This window comes from Asterias amurensis, chromosome 15, assembly GCF_032118995.1.
Source record: "Asterias amurensis chromosome 15, ASM3211899v1".
NCBI lineage: Eukaryota > Metazoa > Echinodermata > Asteroidea > Forcipulatida > Asteriidae > Asterias > Asterias amurensis.
Window position 1 is genome coordinate 11,771,258 of NC_092662.1, and position 22,469 is coordinate 11,793,726.

The 22,469-nt window shown below is 39.9% G+C and overlaps 1 protein-coding gene across 1 annotated transcript; it reads right to left on the reverse strand.

The window, feature by feature from the left end:
- Positions 1-7,618: 7,618 nt before the first annotated feature.
- LOC139947892 (uncharacterized) lies at positions 7,619-8,767 on the reverse strand. The gene has a single exon (XM_071945734.1). It carries the CDS (start codon positions 8,765-8,767, stop codon positions 7,619-7,621), a length of 1,149 nt encoding a protein of 382 aa, XP_071801835.1.
- Between the last annotated feature and the right edge of the window lie 13,702 nt (positions 8,768-22,469).

Here is a 22,469-nt window from a genome sequence, read left to right on the forward strand (position 1 = left end):
TTAGCACTCAGCTGCCCCAATGTAATTTGCTTGTTTTTGTTACGGATATGTAGACACACAGGCGCATACTAGAGCAGCCAAGATACATTGACTTAAAATGTCTTTAGAGTCTTTTGAGATGACCCTTGGGTATTGAACTTCCATTCCAGTCCACAATGTTTTTTTTGTTCATCAAGACACTGGACACTATTGGTAATTGTCAAAGACCAATTTATGCAGAAAATAACAAACCTGTGAAAAGTTGCGCTCAATTGGTCGTCGAAGTTGCGAGATAGCAATAAAGAAACAAAACACACGAAGTCGTGTGCTTTCAGATGCTTGATTTCGAGACCTCAAATTCTAAATCTGAGTTCGCGAAATCAATTCGTGAAAAATTACTTCTCGAAAATTACGTTACTTCAGAGGGAGCCGTTTCTCACAATGTTTTATACTATCAACAGCTCCCCATTACTCGTTACCAAGTAACGTTTAATTATTTTGAGTAATTACCAATAGTGTCCACTGCCTGTATCGTTGTTTTCTCTCTAATTTAACTCTCTTAAAGCCAGTGGACACTATTGGTAAATGTCAAAGACCAGTCTTCTCACTTGCTGTATCTCAACATATGCATAAAATAACAAACCTGTGAAAATTTGAGCTTGATCGGTCGTCGGAGTTGCGAGATAACTATGAAAGAAAAAACACCCTTGTCACACGAAGTTGTGTGCTTTCAGATGCTTGATTTCGAGACCTCAAATTCTAAACTTGAGGTCTCGAAACCAAATTCGTGAAAAAATACTTCTTTCTTGAAAACTACTCCACTTCAGAGGGAGTTGTTTCTCACTATGTTTTATACTATCAACCTCTCCCCATTACTCATTACCAAGTAAGGTTTTATGCTAATAATTATTTTTGAGTAACTACCAATAGTGTCCACTGCCTTTAAATTTAATTTTGACTTGCTTAAGACATCTTTGCTTTCTTCAATCTTGTCTTTTGTATATTGAAGTTTTTAAATGTGTACATGACATGAACAAAATGTTTTTCGGGCCTCTGGCCGAGAATATTTTTGTTGTATTGTGAATAAACCATCTAAAAATAAATCAAATCTATGCCAATGTTTTTTGTCAACGTGAATCGCCCCCTTCAGATAGTTGAATCTGGAGTGCCGATGAAGGCCAGCCAAATACCGCACCACCATTGCCGAAAACAAGTCATACGTTTTGCTAAAATCCCAGTTCCGATTTGAACATAATTTTGTTTTCTACAGTGGTGGTACCGTGATGTGGTAGGTAGTTGGTAGCCATGTCCACGTCCATACAAAATAAATAATGTTTCGCAATAAGTGCGGCCTCAAGAGTAAAACTGCAAAGTTTGTTTACTTTCACAGCAAATTTCCCTCGATGTGCACCTTTACCTCCGTCACCCATCCAATTTGATTGTATAGTGCATCAATGGACTTAAATGCGCCCAGAGTAACGGTATTTAATAATATCTGGCTACGACACTGCTGAGAAAAGTTCAATGTTTGGAGACCAGTCGGCAGGTTTGAATTCATATGGATCTTTGTTGTTTTAACAATTGTTGTTTAACGAATTAAAATTCGTTAGTATTTTTCTCACAGTATCAACGCAACCTCTCTATAAACAGCTTCAGCTGGTCATTATCAACCGTTTAACACCCCCACGCAACCTCTCTATAAACAGCTTCAGCTGGTCATTATCAACCGTTTAACACCCCCACGTGACGCGCTCCACCAATAGGAGTAGATGAACTGTCTGGGGTATTTATGAATGTATATTTTTTGTATGATAAGTTTTTAATTTTGTATCAAATTTTGTATTTATTTTTCTGCCCTATTTTTTATTAGCCGTAATTCAATACCACAATGATCATATTAATCAATATTCATAAATACCCAAAACGGTTTATCTACTCCTATTGGTGGAGAGCGCGTCACGTGGGGTGTTTAAACGGTTGATAATAGACTGCGCAAGACTCGCGATAAATTGAACTTCCTGGACCATTATGGTCCCAACCTTATGGAGTTTTACGTTGGGGAGAATTTGTTTCGTCAACTATTTTAGTTTAACGACAACGTACATTATGTCCATAAACATTACTATAAATAATAATGTTGATGAAAATGTAATACTAACTAACAAATAAAAGTAAAAAATAAATTAAACAAAATAGCGGAGAAAAACAGATATTTAAACTTGACCTCAGGTCAAGTTACTTGAAACAAATTAAGAATTTGTGCCCATATCCGATCACGAAACTTAAGCAGAAGCTTGTTTTTGGCGCGGGGTGGAAATCCTTTTCCTTTGTATCGATTTTGATGTAACAGGTGTGTGCGTATAATGTCAATTGTCCATAATTTATGGTCCTTTTGCTCGGTGCCTGTGCTTATAAGCAATTGCTAGTTTTTATGAATTCGGCCCATTATGAGTGATGGCTAAAGCTCTTTATACGAAGCAGTGGCAATGGGCCGAATTCATAAAAAGTAGCAGTTGCTTTTTCTAGGCTTTTGCTTACATCTTTATACATAAAAATAAGCAGTTGCTAGCAAGCAAAAGCCTGAGTTTGAAGAAAAAGTAAAAGCTTGTTTTTGCAAGCAAATTCCACCTTATTAGCAATTGCCTAAATAAGCATACATAACAAAAACCTTTTGCTTAATGTGTTACTCAGCAATTGCTTGCAGTGTTACAGGATCCTTACAGGGTAGCTTGACCTCTTGCTTGTTCGTGATTTTACAATTTACGGCGAAGATTTAAAAGAAGATTTCGTCGGCCTAAGGTGTACAAACCAAGAATTAATTGAGAAGAAATATTCAACCCACCCTATCGTAATTTTTGTTTCGACAAACAAAATGTTCGATCTCTTTTCTTATCAGTGCCTGTTGCCACATTCTTACTATGATAAACTATATTATATATTATATTTTTGCTCTATAAAATGCACAGATGTGACGTTGTAAAAACATTATGCATGTAGTGATAAAATAATCATCACACGTTTGAGATTTGTTTTTCTCATTTGTAGTGATATATAAACTTTTAAGTATTAAAATACTTTGACAACTTATTTGGCTGATTTCTTTGCATTTTTGGGTGGGTCAACTACCCCCCCCCCCCCCCCCACACACCCACACACACACCGCCACACACACGAAATTATAAGGGTTGTGTTTGTAGTTGTGTTTTATTTTCGAGGAATACAGATTTTTCTGCATTATGTTGGATGGGACTTTAATATCCAGTAAGATAGAATGAAAAAACCAACAACACTTGATCAATTTATTTCTAGCGAATACAGCCCAGTACTGCTACTTTCACATTGGCAACCTTCTTCAACATTTTGTTTGTCATCCCTATTTTTCCCGGTTTTTGTAGCTGTTGTTGCTTTGGCACCCTGAAGTGCCTTCTATTTTCTTGCTACTCGGTAGTTGATATTTTGTCTTATAGCACAGGATGATTTTGGATGATTTTGACTAAGCTGCACTCTCCCTCTGTTGACAACCTTTTGATCACAACCCTAATACAGCCTTTACAAAACTGTTAAGCTCCTAATTAAAGCCATTGGACACTGTCGGTAAACAGTATTGCCCACACTTCGTGTATCACAACTTATATAATTAAAAAAATAACAAACCTGTGAAAGTTAAGGCTCAATCGGTCATTGGTTTCAATTTCAAAGTGGGAGGAAAAAGATCTTGTTTGTCTTTCCTTTGAAGAAGACAACTTTCGATTTACGCGGAAACTGTAAAGATATGTTTACATCAAAGAAGGTTTATAAATTTAACAATTTATCATGGTCGGTTTGATACACTCGAAACTTTATACATCTGCTCGTAAAAACCTGCACTGATGAACAATTACTTTCATTTCACCTTTTGATTTTCTCAATCTTTCTGTAAACAAATATTTCTGTACAATTGCTTGCCAATACATCTCTGTGATAAACCATGCATAGTTACTCTAAGCATGGAGGAAGGAATAGAAGGAGCTCGAACGAAGGGACTTCAAAAGTCGAACCTGCGGTACCGCGGTCGTTTAACAACACCTCGTAATCACCGACATACCTTATACAGACAATGGGCGACCTGGCGTATGTGAGTTTGCGCGTGCGCACTTGGTTCTTCACTCAACCATGGTGTCGTATGTCGTATGGATATAATTTCTCAATTAAACGAAATGTAATAGAATGAAATTGAAGTTTAATTTTGATTCTACCGAGTAACCACTAGCACTGAAGGACTTACGTGAGATTGCACCTGCCACCGGTATTTCGTCGTCACACTTGAGAGAGTTCTTTGTTAAAAGGAAACCTCTCCCTATATGTGTGAGCCCCAAGGTTCACACCCCAGAGCATTTTTGTAGACAATACAAATGAGCTTTTTGCAGTTCATTGGGAGGGAGTGTCAAATATTAATATTTGTAATGACAATAGTCACCCTAAAGAGGGAGGGAGCGTAAGTCCTTCAGTGCTAGTGGTTACTCGGTAGAATCAAAATTAAACTTCAATTTCATTCTATTACATTTCGTTTAATTGAGAAATTCTACCTCATAACCACCTAGCACTTCGGCCTTACGTGAGATGTTTGGAGCCATCACAAAAAGGTCAAAGAACAAAAGGTAACAACGTAACGTACCGTCTCAATGACATATCATTTATTCAGTGAAACATTACAAGCTGATCGTCCGTTTCAAATAAAACATTACTTATTCTGTGAAAAAGCAGAATGACTGAGTATACTCTCAGCAAAACAATTATACTCCCCTGTATCCACTACAGGTTTATCATAAAACTTAGCAAACGTCGATGATCTCGACCATCCTGCAGCTTTCATGATTGTTGCAAGTGGTACACCTTTCCTTGAAGCTGCACTACATGCAGCTGCCCGTGTACTGTGGGCGGTAAATTTGTCCGTCCTTATACCTGCATCTGAAAGTCCTAGCTTTATCCATCTGCCTATCGTTTCTGATCCCACTGCTTTGTGGGGTGGTACATAACTTAGAAAAAGTTTCTTTTCTCCACCTCTGACAGATTTAGTTTTCTCAAGATAAACTTTTAAAACACTCATAGCACAAAGTAAATGATCATGAGGGTAAGCAATTAAATCAACTTCTGCATGAGGTTTACCAACTCTACTTGTTTTGGTAAGTGCCTCGATAGTAAATTTAACAGAATTTGCCCTAACTTGGGCTGAATTAATGTTCATAAAAGATAGTGTCTGACAACGTTGCCCCGATGTAAGGGCAGTAAGAACTACCAGTTTCATAGTAAGCGTTTTCAACGAGAGTCCCTCATTAGGACCGAGAGTTCTTAAATAGTCCAGCACCACAGTCACATCCCATGTATGTGAGTATCGAGCCTTTGGTGGTCTCAGATTGAACACCCCTTTCATCAGTCTCTTAACCAATGGATGAGAGCCCACTGTGACGCCCTCAAGCGTCGGGATCACTGCCGACAAGGCACTTCTGGTAATGTTTAGATGCTGTATTGGCTGCCTGACAAAAATTGTTTTGTCAAAAAATCCAACACTTTCACCAAAGTTGGTCGAATCGGATGAGTTTCCGTCCGAGTGCAGAACTGAATCCATCTGTCGAATGCCGACTTGTAGCACTTCTTTGTGCCAGACCGCCATGATGCGATGATAATTTGGGAAGCTGGTCCCGATACACCTTGCTGTCGGAGCGCCTCCCTGATAAGGAACATGCCATCAACCTCAGACGATCCCGTAGCGGATGGAGTCTATTTGAGAAGGGAAGCGAAAGCAAATCTTGTTGAAAAGGCAAGATAATGGGGTTTCTGACAAGTAGTTTAAGCATTGTCGGGAACCATGATTGCGTATGCCATAAAGGCGCGATCAGTATACCGATCGCCTCGTCATGCTCAATCTTAGTGAGTACTTTGTTTATTATGCTAAATGGCGGAAATGCATAAAAACAGTCATACGTTGACCAGTCTAAAGTGAATGCGTCTGTGTGAACAGAGGCTGGGTCAGCTCGCCATGAAACATACGGTAACAATTGGCGGTTCAACCTCGATGCGAAAAGATCCACATCAGGCTTAGGGAAAACTGTTATGATCTTTGAAAAAATTGTGGGGTTAAGTTTCCACTCGAGATCATCCCGAAATTGTCGGGATGCCGTGTCTGCCAGAATATTTTGCACACCAGGGAGGTGTGAACTGGACAGCCAAATTTTCCGTGCCATGCACCATAGCCAAATCTCCCTAGCTAATGAATGTAGCAGTTCGGATCCCGAGCCACCAAAGTGTTTTAGGAAAGCAACCACCGTGATGTTGTCAGATTTAAGGTGGATTGAAACACCGTTTTCTTCTGAGAAGAATGATTGCAAAGCTAATGAGCAAGCCTTTAACTCAAGCCAATTGATATGATGAGTGGCTTCACATTTTGACCATCTGCCGCCTGTTGTGCGACCGTTGAAATGTGCACCCCAGCCCAAGCTGGAAGCATCAGTTTCTATTACGTAATTAGGCTCATGTCTATGCATGGGAGCAAAAGTTATTGGCAGTTCATTTATCCACCAATTTAAATCACAAATACCTTCTTTGGTAATGCTCATTTTTGCTTCAAAATTGCCATTATGTTCTGATAATGCCAGGTTCTTTTGGTTTTCTATTGTTCTTCTAAACAATGGCCCATACGGTACCGCCAGTTCACATGAAACCAACAGACCGATTATCCTGGCAACGTCTCGAATTGTCGGAGACTGTTGGCGTAAAAGTTTACGGATTGAGTAAATAATGTTCTGTACCTTTGCAGGTGGGACAGAGATAGTCATTTGATCTGAGTCTAAATGAAATCCCCAAAAATCTATCTGTTTGGTTGGGGTAAGAATTGACTTATTGTAATTTATTGTAAACCCTACCCCATTGGTGAGAATGGTTCGGGCTCGAACATTGCAACAGCATTCCTGAAATGTTCTTCCAATAAGAAGGGAATCGTCAATATAGTCACACGATTCATGGCCCCTTAACCTCAGTGAGGCAACCAGTGGTTTCATTACTTTCGTAAACACACGTGGGGCACTAGCTAAACCAAATGGTAGACAGGTAAACTCGTATATCGCATTGCGCCAAGTGAAACGCAAAAACTTCCTTTGCTCAGTGGCTATAGGCACTGCAAAGTAAGCATCCTTAAGATCTATAGAGGCCATATAGCAATGTGGCCGTATCAGTTGAATTGCCGTGCGGATAGTTTCCATTTTAAAATGAAAATACTCCACAAATTTGTTAAGCCCCTTCAGATTTATTATAGGGCGAGACGAACCATCCTTTTTTGGCCGAATGAAAATATTCGAAATAAATTCACCTTCGACGTGGTTCGTTTTTACTATTGCTCTTTTATCGAGCAATTTGGCAATTTCAGAGGTTATAATTTCAGCCTCGTGTGGTTCACACTGCAAATCCCTTGGAATGCGTGTTTGGTATGGCCTTTTAGTGAATTCAATATGATAGTGCTGAACAGCGTCGAGCACCCATTGATCAGACGTAATCTCGCGCCATTGGGCTATATGATAATATTATGCGAGTTTACCTGCCATAAATAATTTCGCAACTTGATTTTGAGTATTATCACATTTGTGCTCACTCACCGTTTTACAAGGTTTTACTTGGTTGCGGTTTGTTGCCGTGTTTCTGCTGGCTTTCTCTGTTGCCAGCGTTTTGGGCGAAAGGAGTTTCCCCGACGCGTTTGCCTGCCACGATGGGAAAAAGTCTTGGCATTTCCCCTTTGCCTGCCGCGATCCGATTTCGGACCGGCAGAAAAATTACCATGTTGACCAAATTTTTGGCCAAGCTTATTAGTTTCCTGAATATCTTTGCACTTTTGAGACAAATTGTCCCCAAACAGGAGCCCGGTTACGGGCGCCTGCGCAGAGCAAAGAGTAGAAAACTGTTGGTTTAAGTCGGGCTTTATGAGTTCTCTTCGCCGGAAGTTCAACTCGGTGGTTGCATGGCCAATTATGGCCAATGCATCCAGTAGGTTTGTTACCAAAACCTTGTGATCCAGGCTTTTATTGGTGCTCATTAGAGCCTCAATGCAGGTTACAATAGGCACCATGCCTTTCAGTGCCGCCTGCTCAACCTTTTGTAACTTGATGTCCATTGATCTTGTCTTTGATTGCAAAGAATTCCAGATTTCTGGATTAACTCTGGTACAATCAAGTTCTGGAATGTTACATGGTCGCTTGAAACTATTAAGTTTTTCTGCAACCTTCCCTTCTGATGATTTGTGTCGGAGTAACTTGCTGATAACACCGGCCAACTTCTCGTCAACTTTGACACCTGTATCCTCTTCGGAGTAGAATTGCTCTACCACGCTGAGTACCCCGGCTGATGAATTATCACCAGCGTTGGGTTTTAGGAGGTTGTTGATGAGCTGGTCAGTCGCAAGAGAGTCATCACTCGATGTGCATGCCCCTTGGTCTTCCGCTGGCGTAACATGGTCGACCTTCTGTCGTTTCGCAGAGCTTGAACTCCCCAGCGAGGCCAACACTGTAGACTGTAGGATCTGCATTGCGTCTGCCATGGTTGTCATCTGCTCTTGTAGAGACCCAAACTCTTGCCGAGTGACCCCGGCGTTTGATGACTTGTTGGTCATTTTCTTTGGCTTCGGCTTTGCCTTTCCACCCGATGGATTACCACCGGAGGCAGAGATCGAAGTAGACGGGCCAGCAGTTGACACCGTGCCGCTTAACTCGAAGTCCGAAGGGTCGTCGAGTAGGCCTAGAATATCTGAAGATAGTTGTGTAGACATCGTCGAATTATACCGGTCACAAAAATGCACTGAGGTGTGAACCTTGGGGCTCACTTATATAGGGAGAGGTTTCCTTTTAACAAAGAACTCTCTCAAGTGTGACGACGAAATACCGGTGGCAGGTGCAATCTCACGTAAGTCCTTCAGTGCTAGGTGGTTATGAGGTAGAATACAGAAAAACAATTTTTTTGAGACCTGATAAAATTTGTGTACACTTGTGCTCACCAAATCGAAAAACACAATTGAATACCAACCACCCTCGTGTGCTAATACCCACATTTTGAACCACCGCTAGTGACCGGAAAGTCACAAAGAATGAAAAAATATGCCATGATGTTTCAGTGAAACACCACGAACGGTAAATGAAAACGTGTATATTCACAATTCTGGTCTCCAATGATTCAACTTTACACGAAGGCAACGGTAATTGTTTATTATAGTGATTATTTTAAATTTATACTCTATTCGAGGATTGGATAAGCAGGCTTTTGAGTCATAGTGTAGTAGTACGCTTTTGTTTATCCTGGCCGTCTTAGAATGGATTGTTGTCCCTTCCTCTTCCTTACTCCACATCCCGTACCTGTCCTGTACCCTTTTGTCTAATCCCGCTCCTCTAGTAACCCTGTATTTAAGTTACCTTTTTTGAAGTCTTATTATCCTTTGTTCTACTTGTATGTATCTGTTTTTGACACTGGCCGAATAAATAATAATAATAATATTAACAGAAATTTGTACGTGAAAAATTACGCTCCCAAAACGGAGAAAACAAGTCACAAAAACACGGCAAATTTTCCTGTTACGAACGTCGGCAACAGTCCCCAATTAGTATGTATGGGTAGATTATTTCATATTCTACCTGGAAATGTTTAAACCGAGACCGGATCGTTCGTAGTCCAGTCAGGATACAGCAACTTCCACCGGTGGTCAAAAAAAAAAAAACACATTACGAAAAAAAGCAACTAGACAAGATGGTTTTCCTGCACGGTGATTGGCTGACGATGACATCATCAATTGAATTGAGGTTCTACAGCATCCGTGGGAAACCACCTACCATGTACCGTGTAGATGGTGGCCGAGATGGAGTGGTGAGTGTTTACAATGTTCTTTCCTCTTTCTGTTGATGTATTTTGGTTAACGTTGAAGCTCCGTTTTTAGCCTTTTAATTGTGGAAAACTGAATGATTTTAGAGGAACCGATTTCGCTTCATATACTTTTATATGTGTTAGTTCAGTTCTATTTACATTTGAAACTTTTATAAAAAGTTTTATTATAACAATTTTTCATTATTAAAAAACGTGTTTCATATATTTACTTATATTTACGATTTCATTTCATATACTTGTATATATATATGTGTATAATATATATATTGCCTGCAGGTTTTTAAATTTTTATTCTAAGCAATAAAGGGTATGCCTATGTTTGTTTTTAGCACTGTGCTTTTACAATGCACATTTTATGGGAATGTTCTTTGTTATGATATGTACTATCAACTAGGCCACTATATATTTTTAATAACAAAAACGGGTCAGGACAAGTAACAAGTATGTTGTTTTATTACTGTTATTAAAATAAAACAAGCAGTAAAAATGTAACGATTCCGGGGTGGGGTATGGTTCTTATTAATTTAACCAAGCCGCCACTCTGGAATCTGAAGCCACAGGGGAAGGATGAAACATATGGCGGGATTGTCCTTAAACTCTACTGATGAGGCACATTGAAATAAATCAACTGTTTCAAACAGAGGGTTGACATTAACCGCAAGAAACTACACTGTGTGTATCTATACTATTAAAAGCGTAACCCGCGCCATCTTGGATTGAAAATTAGAAGGGCCAGTGGCATGGCATCCTTGTGGAATCCAACACGGTTGTGTCGTTACAGACGTCGGGTTGCAAGTCTACAAAACCCTGAACCTAACTCCCTCTTACGAGTTGTCTGATTGGCTGGAGTCACGAGCGATATTTCCTTACATGTGTGGTTGTCTGGTTTTGATATGGGCCACCTGTTGGTCGAAGGGGGAAGCCGTAGGCTGAACACAGAGTCACCTCTGTGGTTGTCTGGTTTTGATATGGGCCACCTGTTGGTCTAAGGGGGGAAGCTGTGTAGGCTGCACACAGAGCCACCTCTTTAGGTTTGAAGTGGGTGGCAACCTCGGACTCCCATTAACATTCCAGAGTGACTCATTGATGTTTCGCAGAGGGGTAAATGGCATTGTGTGAATACCATTTTGTACAGGGAGGTTTAATTTCGCGTGTTAAATAAAAAACATTAGGCTTTAATACATGCATCTGTTACATATGTGTTTTTTACAATTAAGTCACTCATGTAGGCCTACCCAACTTTCCAGCATTTTTTAAACGCATCAAACAGCAACCCAATGCTGTGAAACTTTATTTGTTCCATTTAACTCTGCACCATTAGTGGTACAGTCCATGTCATCCCCACACACAGAACGTATACACGCAAAAGTTGAAACATTTTCAAAAAGAAAGTAAATACATTACTGATTCTTTTCATATACATTGTATAGGTTTTGCCAGTTAAACCTACAAAAGAGTATATTAAATCACCGTTTAATAATAGTATGCTTTCATAGTTACGAACTTTGTGAAACATCAACGGCTGTTTTGAAGCTGTAAACGAACATTCCATTCAAAGTTCTGAAGCAACAAAATTGTTAGAACGCAGTTTGGTCAGGACTCGGGATGTAGATTTTGCCAAATCCGTTTTGTATTAAGCAATCGGCCGTCGGGTTTTGTTATCGAAAGAGCCCTCATGTGCAGCTGAATCGGGTACTTTTTACGAATTTCTCCATACAAAATTAACCAAACTGGCCTACAAACCCTTAAAACAACAAGGCAAATGTTTTCTGAAAGTGAATTAAGTGAGAGGATGTAGGGGCAGCTGGCATACAAACCCTCAAAATAACTAGGCAAATGTTTTCTGAAAGTGAATTAAGTGAGAGAATGTAGGAGTAGTTATTAAAGACCAATACAATTACCGTTTCTATTATTTTAGTTTGTATAGGGTTCCACAGATAATTATGACAACATATAACATTGGATGTTTTATCAGGGGACTTCGTCACGCGGGGCGCGCGCCCCGGCGGATGTTGACCAGAAAGTTTACATGAAAATTAATGATATGAGAATAAACTAAAAATTAATGAGGCCGACGCTCTAATACTCCCAAAAGCGGTGGTAAAAACAGTAGATTATCTGTTGCACAGCATGTTCCGAAAACTCGCTTTATTTGGTGCTCAGACAACTTTGTATGCGTCGTTGGACGTACGCTCAATAAATCACGATGAATGGGGCCTTAGATTCTAAAATCGTGTACACGTCATTGGAAACAAAGCAAAAATCATTCAACAGTCATAGCAACCAATCATTAAATATATTTATTTTCAATACAATTTTGCAGAAATTGACTTTGTCGTTAAAGTCCATACCAACTGGCGCGTTTTTTTTAATCTGCTGTTTACCAGAACTTCTTCCTTTCCAGTCAGATAAACTCCGCGGCTATTAGTGGCTGTGATTATCAGTTTGTTTTAAAAAAGGGTACCACTTTCATACAAGCCTTTTTAGTCGGATTTCTCCTTTGCTATTAGCAGCGGTGATAATTGTTGAGGGGGGAGACAAGACTTAGACCACTCAAATCCGTGGCTATCGGTGACTATGGAATTGCTGCTAAGGGAACCAAATACCACTGCTGATTCCACATTCAGCGTGTTATCATTGTCCGATTGGCCCATCTCCATATAAATTAACCAAACTGGACGTACAGACCCTCAAAATAACAAGGCAAACGTTTCACAAAGTTCGTAACTATAATGAAAGCAGTTTGGGCGGGACTCAGGATGTACATTTTGCCAAGTGTAACTGAATTACACCAAATGTGTTCAACACAATAACATAAGTGTGTCATTGGAGCCGTGTACGTGCTATATTTTTAGTCGACTAAGCATTATTACCCTTACAGTCATCTTAGCTGGGAAATACTCAGTGCAGTGGATAAAATTGACACAATGACAAAAGCCGATTGAATTAAAACTATGCGTAAAAGAGGCGAAACATAATCCACATTACGAATAATGCGTTGGCCCGCTCGATCAACACTAAAATATTACGAAATACCCTACATAGCATGCCAAGTACCATCATTGCCAAGTATACCCATCCCCAATATTAAAGCTCAGTTCCAGAAACAAACACCAATTCCTTGAGTTGGAGAACGCAAGAGAAGGTGAGGAGGGGAGGAGACGCGTCGCGACGCTTCACAACTAAGTTGTGCACGCTCAACACTTAATTTTTATCAAAATACAACATTAATGACAAATTTCCATACCGATGATAAATACAATTTCTAATCCAATCCTACGAAATGATTATTACCTGTAAGAATACCTCCCTTGCCCCCACATTACCTTTTACAACATTTTTGTATACTAGAATCCTCCTCATCTAGCAGAAGCGCGGCATCCCGCTAGTTTTATTCAATCATAGACCTTATCGCAAATACCGGGGCGCGCGCGTAAAGCTTGGAATTAGGTGCATTGTGGTCTAGCTGGTAGCAAAGTTTGATGCATATCTATCCCACAATGCACCTCATTCAACAGTCTGCGCTTGCGCATTGGTATTTGCGCTTGCGCATTGGTATTTGCGATAAGGTCTATGTTCAATCACACAATTTACATAGCGCCCTCTCTTGATTTAAACGGTATTAACTTAAGGTATTCCGCAATCAATCAGTCTGCTGGTGGTTCATTCGCACGCAGATGGTAGCGTGGCTGCTCGTGTTGTAGTAATTATCTAATGAGATTCGCCAATAAAGTGAGTAGCATCATTTGCGTGTGTGTGTTCTTGAATGGTCTTGAGTTCTTGAGGTCTTGAATGGTCTTGAGTTCTTGAGGTCTTGAGTGGCGATCTCTAGTATGGAAGCGACTGAGCCCCGACCATAGAAATAGGCCCCGACCGAGCTCTGGTTTTCGTCTCCTTTTAAAGAAGTACGCGCTGCACTAAGCCAGAGAACCGATTGGTTAAATATAAGCGTTAAGAAAACAAATGTTAACACCTTTGGTAGCGTGCGCGCTAGCAGTTTGTAAGCGTGCGCGTAATGCGCACGCGAACGCACAGTCCAATACGCACAACCAGATGTGTGAACACCGCGCGTACATACGCGGGTTCTGGCATGGGGGCCGCCATTGCCTATCTCCCGTGTACATTTTCTGTGCGTTGCCGTCAGCACGTGACTTTTTGCCGTCAGCACGTGACATTTAGCGCGTCAAAGGCCTATCTCCCGTGTTCATTTTCGCGCGTAACATTTCGAACGTGAAATTTTTACCTCGTCCATGGCGAACCAAAACTTGTTCTACACAAGCAATGGCGCGTATGCACGCGCGGCCGATCTAGTTATTTAATTATATATCTATGGTGAACACTTATTTAGCTAAGTAAAAATCCGGAATGGTAAATTAGCAAGACATTATTAATAAAAGAGATATAATTAAATTGTCTCAACAACTCTATTATTAAACCTAAAACGCAAGGCAGTTTCGCCACAATAATATTACACAGAATAACCTGAAATCACAGTTTGTTTTGATAAAATAAACTCAGTAAAATATCAGATAAACCAGTGACTTAAAATTGTTGCTTTGTCTGTGTTTTGTAAAGTTTCCCCGATTTACTAATATATACACTTTTCTTTGTTTGCAAACCATGTTATAGTTTCGCTAAGCATTTATTTTATTTATGATTAAAAAAATTTTAGGGATGGGGGGGGGGGGTCAAATCTATTATTTTCTATACTGTGAATCAAAAACTACAGTGCAGCGGTCTTTCACTCACATAGACAAATTTTGGCAAATTTTAATTCGCCCCAGATTACAATCCTTTTGAACCACTGAAATTGCCATTTTCAAAACAATTACTCATTATTTTTTCCTTTTTTTTGTTTCGAATTCAAGCAAAAACAAGTTCACATAAAAAGAAAAAATGCAATATGCACCAGGAGTCATCTCATGCTAGACATGCTAAAATCAAAGATTGTTTTGATTTAATAAACTCAGTAAAATATCAGATAAGCCATGGAAAACACAGACATAGCAACAATTCTAAGTCAGACTTAGAATTGTTGGCTGTGTTTTGAAAAGTTTCTCTGATTTACTGTTACACACTTATCTTTGTTTGCAACCCCTGTTTCAGTTCCGCTTAGCATTATTTTTTCAGACTTAATTCTAGGCAAATTTAATTCAACCCAAGACTGCAATCTTTTCGAACCACTGAAATTGCCATTTCCAAATAAATTACACACTTCTTGCCCCTTTTCTGTTTCAAAGTTAAGCAAAAACAAGTTCACAGAAAAAAACAATATGCACTGCCCACGTTCATCATCAGCTCATGCTAGACAGGCCCTTTGGTTGTTATGGCGAACGCTTCATCACTGGTCAGGGTACCATACACGCGAAATTACAATGCCGATATCAATCGATGATGTCTTCGTTCGCCAATCAGCGTGCAGGAAAACCATGTTGTTTAGTGGTGAGTTTTTTTTTTTTTTTTTTTTTTTTTCGTAATGTGAGATTTGGATTAACGGTGGAAATCGCTGTATCCTGACTGAACTAGGAACGATCCGGTCTCGGTTTAAACAGTTCCAGGTAGAATATGAAATCATCTATCTATACATACTAATTGGGGAATGTTGCCGACGTTCACAACAGAAACATTTGCCGTGTTTCTGTGACTTGTTTTCTCCGTTTTGGAAGCCATTTTTCACGTACAAATTTCTCTTTTTAAAAATTGAGTTGCACCGGTTGTTTTTATACATAACGACAGATATGCTCTTCGTTTCAATTTACTGGTACATTATTTTGGTTGAGACTTTTCAGAAAAGGCTGAAAATTCCAGAAGCCCTTTTGACTATATAAAATTCAAACCGAGGTCACGAAAAAACGCTGCATATCCCTGCAGATAAATAACAATGGGGATTAGTGTTCTGCAGGTAGACTGAGTGGGTTCAAACTCTCCAATCCAGTCTGAGCTATAAAAAGTACAGGAGCCTCTACAGTCATCATTACCAGCCGACCGTTGAAGTGTCATCGTCTGTCGAGTATTGCAATTACGGAATGGTCTAAACATAGAGCAACCTGCTTATTCATTCCTGGATCTGACCCTCCACTGCATGGACATTACTATGTCACCGGTATGAATAATACCCCCCTCTAAAAATAGATTGTAGACTTACGTCATTGGTTAAAAATATTCATATATGCAAATCACCCCAAAATCAAATCAGCTTTCACACCGTTGGCGGCGCACTATACTTCGCCGTCATTCATATTCTTGTAGAAGACGCGTAAACAGCTTTCCTTTCCTTCGTCTTCTACTTTACAGGTAAAGATTTTCTATTTTCATATATTATGCTTATAACTTTATTTTCATTTATTTATACAACATGTGACTAGAGCAAATGTATAATAGAGTTACCTTGTACATATTACTGTGATTTATCGTTAGTTTGTAGATAATTATTGTTTGCGAGATGTTTTCCTGTATATTGAGATATGCAGGAAAAGCAACCAAATTCAGTTTAATCTCGTACCCTCGTTGTAAATAATGTTTAAGTAAATATACAACACAGGCGTGATTATTTTAACGTCTGTCCATTTTGTTTATTCGGACTTACGATGTCTCTATCGTCGACTGAGTCACATAATTCAAGATGGCGGTCGCCGGCAAGCTTTTGGCGGGAACCGTGCGCCATCTTGTTTTATTTGTTTTCTGCCTTAAGCAATACCTTTACCTTTTAATTTAATTGATTTGTTTATTAAATCTAAATATATCCTAAATATGCATTAGCCTTTATTAATTAAAAAGTCATTCATATTCTTGTAGAAGACGCGTAAACAGCTTTCCTTTCCTTCGTCTTCTACTTTACAGAATAAACATCGTGATAATAAGAACAACAACACAGCCGTGTCCGCTATCCTTTATTTGGCCTATTAAATACCGTGGGCTACAACTATATATATCTATGGATATATCTCTTGACCCAGGTCCCATCCAACAACCTGAGCGACTATTAGAAAAACCTCAGAACTCATATTATTTTACATCAATGGGTTTACTCAACACCAGAAGTATTGGCCGAGCCAACTTTCAGTGACAAGAACTATATCCAAGTCATTGGACATAATGAACAGATCAAAAACGGAAAGTTTGTTAACAAAACTTCCCTCAATCAACGATCAAATTGTGCCTCAAAACTTTAACATCTTTCGTCGTGACAGAAACCGTAATGGCGGTGGAGTCTTTATAGCCGCCACACCTTCTCTTTCACCCAAAACTGTTGCAATATTCCAACATAAATCGTTGGAAATCATCTGGATTGAAATATCTACCAGCGGGGGAAAACTTTTATTCGGATGTAGTCTTGGTTCCAAGACCATTGGTGTTGCGCGGTCACACACAACCAACGTTCCGATCTTCGACGGCAAAAACTGTACACGCCGTAAATCAGAGAAACAGAGCGCCCGCTAGCGTTCGTTCATTACAAGCGTGTACAGTTTTTGCCGTGATAATCGGAACGTTGGTTGTGTGTGACCGCCATAGAGTTATATATAAGAACCTTATATATCTATACTATTAAAAGCGTAACCTGCGCCATCTTGGATTGAAAATTAGAAGGTCCAGTGGTATGGCATCCTTGTGGAATCCAACACGGTTGTTTGTGTGGAATTCAATACGTTTGTGTGGTTTCAGACGTCGGGTTGCAAGTCTGCAAAACCCGGATCCAAACTCGCACTTACAAGTCATGTGATTGGAGGAAGTTTGGGCGGCGACCGTGCGTCAACCACTGGTCGATGTTGTTACCAGACTTCCTAGAAATCTTTCTGACAGGCGACTCATTGGACAGTGTTTCGCAGATGGTGCTCCGGATTGGTTCATTCATTGCCCCTTGAACGCCCACCCGCCATTCGATCCGCCCTTTTTGGTCAGGTTACTTTCGTGTTGTATTAAGCATGGTTCTCCGGATTGGTTCATTCATTGCCGCGCAGGGTCGAAAGGGTCGAAGAGGCTGGGTGCCAGGACAAATCCGAAACCAATCTCGCGAATTTGACCGAATTTGCATTGAATGGATTAAGTACCGTAGATTGATGTTGCAGGTGACCATGTGTCAACCACTGGTCGACGTTGTTATCAGACTTCCTAGAAATCCTTCTGCGGGTGACTGTTTTGTTGAAAAGATTAAAGGAACACGTTGCCTTGGATCGGTCGAGTTGGTCTTTGAAAAACGTTTGTAACCGTTTTTTATAAAATGCATATGGGTAGAAAGATGTTGTAAAAGTAGAATACAATGATCCACACAAACATGCCTCGAAATTGCGTGGTTTTCCTTTTACCTCGTCGACTAACACGTCGGCCATTTATGGGGGTCAAAATTTTGACTCCCATAAATGGCCGACCATGTTAGTTCGCACAGTAGAAGGAAAACCACGCAATTTCGAGGCAAACTTGTGTGGATCATTGTATGCTACTTTTAAAACATCTTTCCAACCATATGCATTATATAAAAAACGGTTACAGGGCTTTTGTTTTGACCAACTCGTCCGATCCAAGGCAACGTGTTCCTTTAAATGGAGAATATTTATAAAAAAGCATTCACTTCCAAACGGCATGAGAATTATCATGATGAACAAGGATGAGATCAAACGGAAGCTTTATAATTTGGAAACATTGGGTAGGGCCGGCTATAGGTTGGAAGGTGTCTAAGGGAACTTTACAATTAATAACATTTTGGGGGTGGGGGGGGGGGGCCTTACACAAAGAGCCATTCTGGTCAGTGTATTGTGAGTGGTGTGTTGTCTGGTTTGAGACAGGCCACCTGTTGCTTGGTGAAGAAGGTCGCCGTGGGACCACTTTAGGTTGACAGTGGGTAGCGACCTTGGACCTTTTGCCAGTAAACTCAAATGGGAACATGAATACCGTTTTAGAATACGGTCTGTTCATGGAGGTATAATGTTGCAGTTTCAGAGTTTAACCATGGCGGTAGAATTGTGCAACCATTCCTTACTCTATGGTGAAACTTATACACACACGTCAAAGGCTGTTTTGAAGCTGTAAAAAAAAGAACTTTGCTTTGCATTTGGTCAAAGTTGTTAAGCAAAACGACATTAAGTTTCCTTTTGAATAAGTCCATTCACAAAATTGGTTAGAGCAGTGTGTCGGTCAGGTCTCAGAATGTACATTTTGCCAAATCCATTATGAAGATTAATTTAGCCATCGGCCCGTCGGGTTGGTTACTGATGGAGATAATATTAACAAAAGAGACCTCGTGCGGCTGAATGGGGTACATTTTTAGGAGTTTGTCTATTGACCCAAACTGGACGTAACAAACCCTAAACATGACTTGACATGCTTTCTGAAAGTGAAATGAGTTAGAGAAAATTAAGGAGTGGGGACGAGTTTATCGTTTTTATTTAGTTTGTACGATATAGGGTTCCAGAGATATGGGATGTATGGAGGTTTGTTCCTAGAGCAGCGTGAACATGAACGCGGTCAGAAATTGTGTCGTTTGTCGTTCAAATTTCGCGAGATGCAATAAGCCCAAAGTGACAATAAAACAAAACCAGACCTGCCAAGTCTCACGCATTAGGCGTGAGACTCACGCATTTGGGCTCTGTCTCACGCTCACACGCACATCAACCATTATTGGGGCAAGATCGGAAGAAAAAAAATTAACGACATTTTTTGTACAAAATTTGTACAAACAGAGCGCAAATTTGCAGATTGCGCACGCTTTTGCTCATCCAGTAGGTTCAGCTCAAATTCGGCAGAGCGCAAAACGCTTATTGCGCACAAGTTTGTTCCGATTCTTTTAGCAAATTCGTTGAAATGCGCTCCACTAGCGAAGACACAACAGGCAGAAGAAGTGAGCGATTGATTTTGGACATCATTTTTAGTCTATTTTTTTCAAGTTTGGAAGGATATAATCTGACACAATCGAACCTCCACATTAACCATCAACATCTCCTGTGTACCTCAAGTGAGTTTTAATTATTCTGAGGAGGCTTTTGATGCATTTTGAAACACTTTTTGTCCACAATTAAATTTCACATTGTTTTATTTATTTAAAAAAAAAAAAAAAAAAAAAAAAGGTTGGGCGGCGATTTAAAAAGGCCTTCTTAAACTGGCTTTTTTTTCCGGGGGGATGGGGGTTGAGCTTTGAAAAATCTCACACATAGCTAGCCTCTGGACTTGGCATCTCTGCCTGCAAAACACTTTTTTGACGTTCACGTTAAGTGCTCCCGTTATACATGCAGCCTATTGACCAGAAAGTTTACAAGACCAATTCAGATGAGAATAAACTAAAAAGAGGTCTACGCTCTTACCACCCCCGCGCCCCCCCCCCCGAAAAAAAGTAGATAAATTAGATTTGTGGCACACAGCATGTTCCAAAAACTCGCTTTACTTATAGTGCTGTAGCAACGCTATGTATCGTGGGACGTAAAAATGTCATTTTTTAAGATGTTTTTTAAAAAGGAAATGCAAGCATTATGAATGTATATTGAGTGTGTGGAGAAAGTTTTGGTAGTGTAGTACAAAAGAAACTTTAGTTATTGCTGGCTAACGGTCAGTTTCACCTATCAACGCTGATTTGAAAAACGTGTAACGTTAGGGAGGCCCAACATATTAGACCCCTATAAGGATCACGGGGGAGCCTTATAGTTTCTAGATGCATAAGGTACGTTGTCTAACCCAAAACGATCAGGTGGGTACAGCCACTGCAAGTAGTGGTGGACGTGCGAAATAGCTTCATTTTGGGGTAGAATTATGACCCCATGCATAAATATTGAGAGATGCGTATAACACCCTCACCCACATTTCGAAATATTTGTGTAAAGGATTTTTATATCCTAGCGGGGTGCCGCGCGAAGCGCGGCATCCCGCTAGTATAGAGTTAGTATAGAGTTATATATAAGAACCTTATATATAACTCTATGGTGACCGCGCAACACCAATGGTCTTGGAACCAAGACTAACCAGGCATGGTGAGATCCGGAAATCAGAGAAACAGCGCGCCCGCTAGCGTTCGTTCATTACAAGCGTGTACAGTTTTTGCCGTGATAATCGGAACGTTGGTTGTGTGTGACCGCGCAACACGGTCTTGGAACCAAGACTAATTTGGATGCTGCTCCAGACCACCTAGCGCATCTGCTCAATGGCATGACCTTTTTCAGGAGAGTCTCAGCTCTGTTTTGGTTATTAGCCAAAATTACCTGGCTATCTGCGGTGAATTTAACATTTCTTTTACTTCTGATGAACCTCTTCTGGGACAGTCAAAAGTCTTACAGGACAGCTCGACAGCATTGGACATGGATCAGCTCATTAAAGGAACACATTGCCTTGGATCGGTCGAGTTAGTCTTTGAAATGCGTTTGTAACCGTTTGTAATAAAATGCATATCATACAATGATCCACACAAATTTGCCTCGAAATTGCGTGGTTTTCCTGTTACTTTGCGAACTAACACGGTCGGCCATTTATGGGAGTCAACAAATTTACTCCCATAAATGGCCGGCCGACCGTGTTAGTCGACGAGGTAAAAGGAAAACCACGCAATTTCGAGTGATACTTGTTATGTGTGGATCATTGTATTCTACTTACAACATCTTTCTACCCATATGCATTTTATAACAAATGGTTACAAACGCTTTTCAAAGACCAACTCGATCGATCCAAGGCAACGTGTTCCTTTAACCTCGACCACCCTAAAAAGTTCTGGTCTTTTGTTAAAGACAGTAGACACTATTGGTAATTGTCAAAGACCAGTCTTCACAGTTGGTGTATCTCAACATAATTATACATAACATAACAAACCTGTGAAAATTTGAGCTCAATCGGTCGTCGAAGTTGCGAGATAATAGAGAAAGAAAAAACACCCCAGTCACACGAAGTTGTGTGCTTTCAGATGCTTGATTTCGAGACCTCAAATTCAAAATCTGAGGTCTCGAAATCAAATTCGTGGAAAATAACTTCTTTTTCAAAAACTACGTCACTTCAGAGGGAGCTGTTTCTCACAACGTTTTATACTATCAACCTCTCCCTATTACTCGTAATCAAGAAATGTTTTATGATAATGATTATTTTGAGTAGTTACCAATAGTGTCCACTGCCTTTAATAGCAAGCGGTCCTCTCATGTAGCTCACAGTTTTCGCATTGATAATGCCGATGTTTCTAATCCTCAGGTGATCTGTCATAAATTTAACAATCTTTTAACAATCTTTTAACAATCTCATTTCAGTACTCCTGATACACCCACTTATTTTTACTGACATCTTCCTGATATTAAGGCTGTGGGGATCGCGTTGGCTACTCACCCCTCAGAGGAATATCCAACTCCCCCTCTGAAGTTCACAAATTGCTTAATTTTCTCAATCATTCTAAATCTGCTGGCCCTGATGGCATTAATTCATGCTAGAAATTGCCGACCCTGTCATATCTGTCCCCCAGCTGCCTCGGCTCTACAACCAATGCGAAAGGCACAATGACTCGGATTTGGCTCGGTTTTACTATAACTTACATTTTTGTAATTAGTTCTCTATAATTGTTTGCTTTAAAAGCATTAATAGTTAATAAAATTTTATATTATCAATTAACAAATTGTGATTTATGGTTAATATTTTAGAAATCGTTC

Coding starts and splice junctions, on each gene's coding strand:
- LOC139947892 (XM_071945734.1), bottom strand. CDS start 8,767: ATGTCTACACAACTATCTTCAGATATTCTAGGCCTACTCGACGACCCT.